The 5,891-nt window shown below is 30.6% G+C and overlaps 1 protein-coding gene across 1 annotated transcript in view; it reads right to left on the bottom strand.

Moving 5' to 3' along the window:
* Positions 1–4,833, bottom strand: part of LOC106475080 (obscurin-like) — a gene marked incomplete at both ends in the record, with an annotated part of 29,961 nt that extends 25,128 nt beyond the window's left edge. The window contains 5 exons of the mRNA XM_013935773.1: positions 1,202–1,377; positions 2,503–2,641; positions 2,973–3,142; positions 3,998–4,142; positions 4,664–4,833. Coding sequence (XP_013791227.1) covers positions 1,202–1,377; positions 2,503–2,641; positions 2,973–3,142; positions 3,998–4,142; positions 4,664–4,833 — 800 coding nt within the window. The remainder of the gene's footprint in view (positions 1–1,201; positions 1,378–2,502; positions 2,642–2,972; positions 3,143–3,997; positions 4,143–4,663) is intronic.
* Positions 4,834–5,891: the final 1,058 nt, after the last annotated feature.

Raw genomic sequence — 5,891 nt, forward strand, 5'->3', positions numbered from 1 at the left:
TATACAAAGACATAAGCTATAACACCCTTAAGTCCATGTACAAAGACATAAGCTGCAACACCCTTAAGTCCATATACAAAGACATAAGCTACAACACCCTTAAGTCCATGTACAAAGACATAAGCTGCAACACCCTTAAGTCCATATACAAAGACATAAGCTGCAACACCCTTAAGTCCATGTACAAAGACATAAGCTGCAACACCCTTAAGTCCATATACAAAGACATAAGCTGCAACACCTTTAAGTCCATAGCTTATGTCTTTGTATGCAACACCTTTAAGTCCATGTTATTAACTTTAATTCATAGTAAGTATAATACCATGGTTATATTGCAGTTAAAAGTTTAGTCACAATGATCAAGTCCATATACAAAGACATAAGCTGCAACACCCTTAAGTCCATGTTATTAACTTTAATTGAATTGAAAAGTGCTGGTGAAATACTTATGTTTTAACTATTCCAGATTTAGCCAAAAAAATATTTTGTATTTAATGAAATTCATTTGATTCTAGTTTTCAATTAGATAATGTTTAGTATATAAAATGTATCTTGAAAGTTGACAGATTTCAAAATAGTCCCCAAAACACACAAAAAACAAAGGAATAGGTAAAGCTCCTATATTGTTATATACAAACTAAATACATTTGACAGAATGACTGTCCTTTCTCATTGTTCAATCATTATGGTACAGATTTTCAGTGCTTAGTAATACTAAAATATAAAAACAAATCTAGTACTGTTACAAATACATCTTATAAATCTGCACAATTTAGTTCCAATTAATACAAAATTCATAAATTAAAAACAGATCTAGGTGAAGAGCTTGAATTTCATATATAGTTTTCAATAAATTTTTGATATTTCATGACAGCAGGTTCAGGTCTCAATATTTACTACATACACACCTTTTCAAATTTTAATGAATGAAATTGAATAATATGCATAAGTCATGAACTTTTATTCAATGTCTCTAAAGATATTTATGGCACAATATATATAGACTAATTAGACCCAACATAGAACAACAATTCTACTTAAATTTGTTATATGCAGCAAACAAAGGTGAGTAGTTTAGTTTACAGTATTAAACAGTTATAATAAATAAATATATATATTATTTATTTAATAAGTACCTGATCATCATTCTATTTTAGTGTACTACTTTTCAATATAAAAGAATGACATTTATACAAATTACCTGTAACATCAACAAATGCAAAACTTCGAGATTTTCCAACAGGATTAGATGCTACAACGGCATACTTTCCAGCATCTTCTGGAGTCATATTCTCAATCAAGAGGCTAACTGTACCATCTGGTTCTTCTAGCATTATTATACGTTCACTTGACAAAACTTCTTGGTTGTCCTTAAACCTAAAAATCAAAAATATTTTGTTACAATAATAAAAAATGCAGAAAATAAGAAGTATGCATGTAATGAAACGTTTTATGAAAGAAAATACTTCAAATGTTTAAGCTAAAAATAATATAATTAAAAAAGTATACCACAGTTGTCCAATATGCAATGATAAATTATAAATGCCATGGTCTATCAATTATGTAAAACAATTAAGCAATCAAGAAAGAGTCTTATAATTAAACAGTAATTTTATATCATACAAAAAAGACATCACATATGAGCATACTGCCATTATTTTAAACTCAGAAGTAAGTTATTGGTATAAACATTCTTATATGCCACACATCAGCACATGTATAAAATTACTTTGGCAAGAGATATTTATCTTGCTTACAATCAGTCTTTGGAAGTTTTTTTTCCACTCAGCAATGTTGCATAAAGTGCTACTAACATAATAAAATTCGAAATATTTCATATCATTAAAACGTTTATTCAACAATGTTATAAAGGTAATGAAGCACATCACTAACTGAGCAAGATTATTCAGCAAGCAAATAAAAAAAACCTCCAAAAAGTTTTTGTTTTAGATATTTGTGTAAAGATATAAAAAGGATATTAGGATATTTCCTAATTTTGAACTGATAGACTACAGTGTAGGTAGCCAATCAAAAACATCCACCTCCAGCTACTGGGCTCCTCTAATTGAATGGTGGGACATAACAGTCATTTATAATGCAGAGCATAATCTTTTTTTTTCATTAATAGGGCATAAATTATGGACCTTAAGGTCCACAATCCAGTACACTAATTACTAGGTCATGCCTCACCAACTTGTTAAAGAAATACAGAAGTATTACACAAATTATGTATAAAAATCTTACAATAAGTAGAAATATGAAAGATAAATAATTTAAAATGTTATAAAATCACCTTAGGGATAAAAAACTAATAAGATAAAACATAATAAGATAAAAATGTTTCACAAGACAAAAGTTAATGTTTTTTGTATTTTAGTAATATTTTTCAAAACATTTTCAATTTCCTAGTTCTTAAAACTGCAGAAGAACATAACAACTTTACTGAAAGTACATCCTTACAATATACCTTCTAAACAAGGTTTTTAATTTAGTGGCTCATACCATGTAATGGTTGGTGCTGGATCTCCTATTACTTTTGCTTCCAACTTCAAGGAATTTCCTTCTTCTAATTCAACTGGTGACAGAGTTCTTACAAATTCTGGTCTCTTACCGATTGGTTCTTCCATGATTTTTGGAACAGCTAGAATGTTGTATTTTACTTACATAAAACTTAGTGAAATAGTCATAAAAACAAAGACTGATAAACATTTATAACAAATTTATTACTGTATATTTACTGACCTAACATGTCAGAAAAGATGCTGTTAGATTGCTAAACCAGTCTTACAGTTTATCTCATCTATCTATTAATTTTCCCAAAGTACTCTTTTATGTCTTAACAACATGTATATAAATAAACAAGCAAATAAATATATTTTCTTTAAAGAAAGGGGCAATACTACACAGAAAACAACATATTCATCCTTGCTATTTTGATAGGCTGAGGAGTATACTTTGAAATAACTACTTACTTGTAACATTAGCTTCACTTTTTATTTCACCTTCATCACTGGTGACAACCACACCAAACCTTCCAGCATCCTCTGGGGTAACCTTATCAATGAGAAGAGCCACAGTTCCATCTGGTTTTTCAATTGGTGTAAAATGATCATTAGGAGTTATAGTTTTTCCATCTTTCAACCTGAAAAGTAAGTGATTAATTTATAGTTGAAATAAACAAATAATGCACATGCATATATAAATACATATATAATAATTAAACTTGGACTCATAAAGACATTTTGGTTCAAGACATTTTCATGAGATAAAGGTGTGACAATCGTATAGTATTATTAATTATCCACACATGACTGCACTCTGGTTCAATACATTTTAATGAGATAAAGGTGTGACAATCGTATACTATAATTAATTATCCACACATGACTGCACTCTGGTTCAATACATTTTCATGAGATAAAGGTGTGACAATCGTCATTAATTATCCACACATGACTGCACTCTGGTTCAATACATTTTCATGAGATAAAGGTGTGACAATCGTATAGTATTATTAATTATCCACACAAGACTGCACGTTGGTTCAATACATTTTCATAGTATTATTAATTATCCACACATGACTGCACTCTGGTTCAATACATTTTCATGAGATAAAGGTGTGACAATCGTCATTAATTATCCACACATGACTGCACTCTGGTTCAATACATTTTCATGAGATAAAGGTGTGACAATCGTATAGTATTTACCCTCACCAATTCCATAACTATTTCCAATAATACTGCATATGTTATACCAAATAACTTCTGTTTAACACAAATCAGCTAATAATCTATACAGACAACACCTCAAGTTTAATTTTATTAAGGTTCCTAATTAAATCAAATGTACTAAAAACAAAGATAGCATTAAAAAATTAAATTAGAATTATATCATATAACTAAAAATTACTAAACAACAGTACCTTACTAAAATAAAGGTTTTGTCGAAGGTTAACACAAGAAAGAAATCTTCTTTCAATAATATTACTTACCATTGAACTTTAACTTTAGGTGCTCCACTGATAATAGCTTCTAATTTTCCAGGTTCTTCTTCAGTTAGCAGTGCTGGTCTTAACCGGTGTTCAAATTCTGGTTTCTTAGCTACTGGTTTCTCAATTTTCCTACTAGGTGGAACAGCTATAAAAAAAAGCACACAAGGCTGTATTAAAGTCTACATTTTGTAGTCAAGCAAATATATATTTTAGTCAAAAGTCATAAAGGTTCAGCAAGTACACATTAACTCTGGACATTTTTTTTCTTTGCTAAGTAAACCAAGCTGGTATAATGTTTTTCTGTCAGTTATGTTCAATAAGTAACAACCTTTCAAGAAGCTATGCAGGTTGATAGGTATATTATATCTTTAAAATATTTCATAAGCCATTTCTTATTTCTGAGAAAGCTATAATAGTATATGAAATATTGTGTTATGTCACAACACTGACATTGTTGCTTTAAATCAGCTTTAAACATCTGTGTTACACAACAACAGTCCAAGCAGAAGTAAACATGCCCCAAAACAAATTTTCTGGTTGTAAATGACATACACACATATATATATATATGTATGTTCATTATAATCCCACAATACATTCAGTAGGAAAATGTGAATAAGAAAAGACTTAGCTTTCCCTACAAGACACACAAAGCTTAGAACTTACTTGTCACATCAGCTTCATTTGTTATCTCTCCTTTGTCATTTCTGGCCACAACACAATACTTTCCAGCATCTTCTAGTGTGACTTTATCTAACAGTAGTTGAACTGTGCCATCTGGTTTCTCAACCATCTCCACATGGTTACTAGGGTGAATTACTTTTCCATCTTTAAACCTGGTGTGTTTGTAATAATACAGAAAGTATAAAACCTCTTTCTAAAACTCATGTACTGACTTCTCTTAATCTAGTCAATAATATTACAAAGTTAAATAGATTTCTTCTAAAAACAATTATGCATATATTTAGGAAGATTAAGAAAAAAATAAATCTTGAAATAACAATAAAACCTCTTAAACTTGAAACATCTTGTATAATTGTTTTGGCCAAATGTTTGTGAAACCAATGAAAAGCTCTCAAAGAAATAAAGTGGCTATAAATTTTAAATTCATATAGTAAGTTTATACTAGCTGGCTGCATTGACTTCATAATAGTCATATATACAAGATCCAAACTAAGTTACTAAGCTAGTTAGAAGCTGAAATGATTAATGAGTATTAAGGTAGCTTTCAAATGAAATACTTTCAACGTTAACATTTTCCTAAACTGAAAATGTATTTCTGAAAGATACTCACTTCTGCACACAGTTTAGCTATCTTCCTCACATTTTACCAAAGTGATTTGCATGCCACTAGCCTTGAGACAACTCCTACCTAATTTCATGTGAACTGTGCTACTCCATGATGATTTCATTGTGTGAAAAATCCTTCCACCAATAGGAGGACAACACACTTCATGCGCAATAACTCCCCCTATGCACTCGTAGAAACTTCATTTTTTTGATAAGGAAAGGAAAACCAAAGTGCAATGGAAGTGGGATGCAGAGGTATCTATCTGTAATACATGTTTAGGTTAAGGAAAATGTTTACTTCCGAGATGATACTTCACCTCCACAAAATGTTTACTTCTGACATGATACTTCACCTCCACAAAATGTTTACTTCCGAGATGATACTTCACCTCCACAAAATGTTTACTTCCGAGATGATACTTCACCTCAAACATTTTGTGGAGGTGAAGTATCATCTCGGAAGTAAACATTTTGTAACTAGAATTCCATGTTGAATTTGTGGAGTGACAAATGCAAAGTTACCTAGATGCACATCCTTCAGAAAGCACCCAAAGGAAGCCCATGAGAGATTGCATCTCATCCAGAGTATAGTCTTTGCTCATAC

The sequence above is a fragment of the Limulus polyphemus genome, unplaced genomic scaffold, assembly GCF_000517525.1.
Source record: "Limulus polyphemus unplaced genomic scaffold, Limulus_polyphemus-2.1.2 Scaffold8057, whole genome shotgun sequence".
NCBI classification, from domain to species: Eukaryota; Metazoa; Arthropoda; class Merostomata; order Xiphosura; family Limulidae; genus Limulus; species Limulus polyphemus.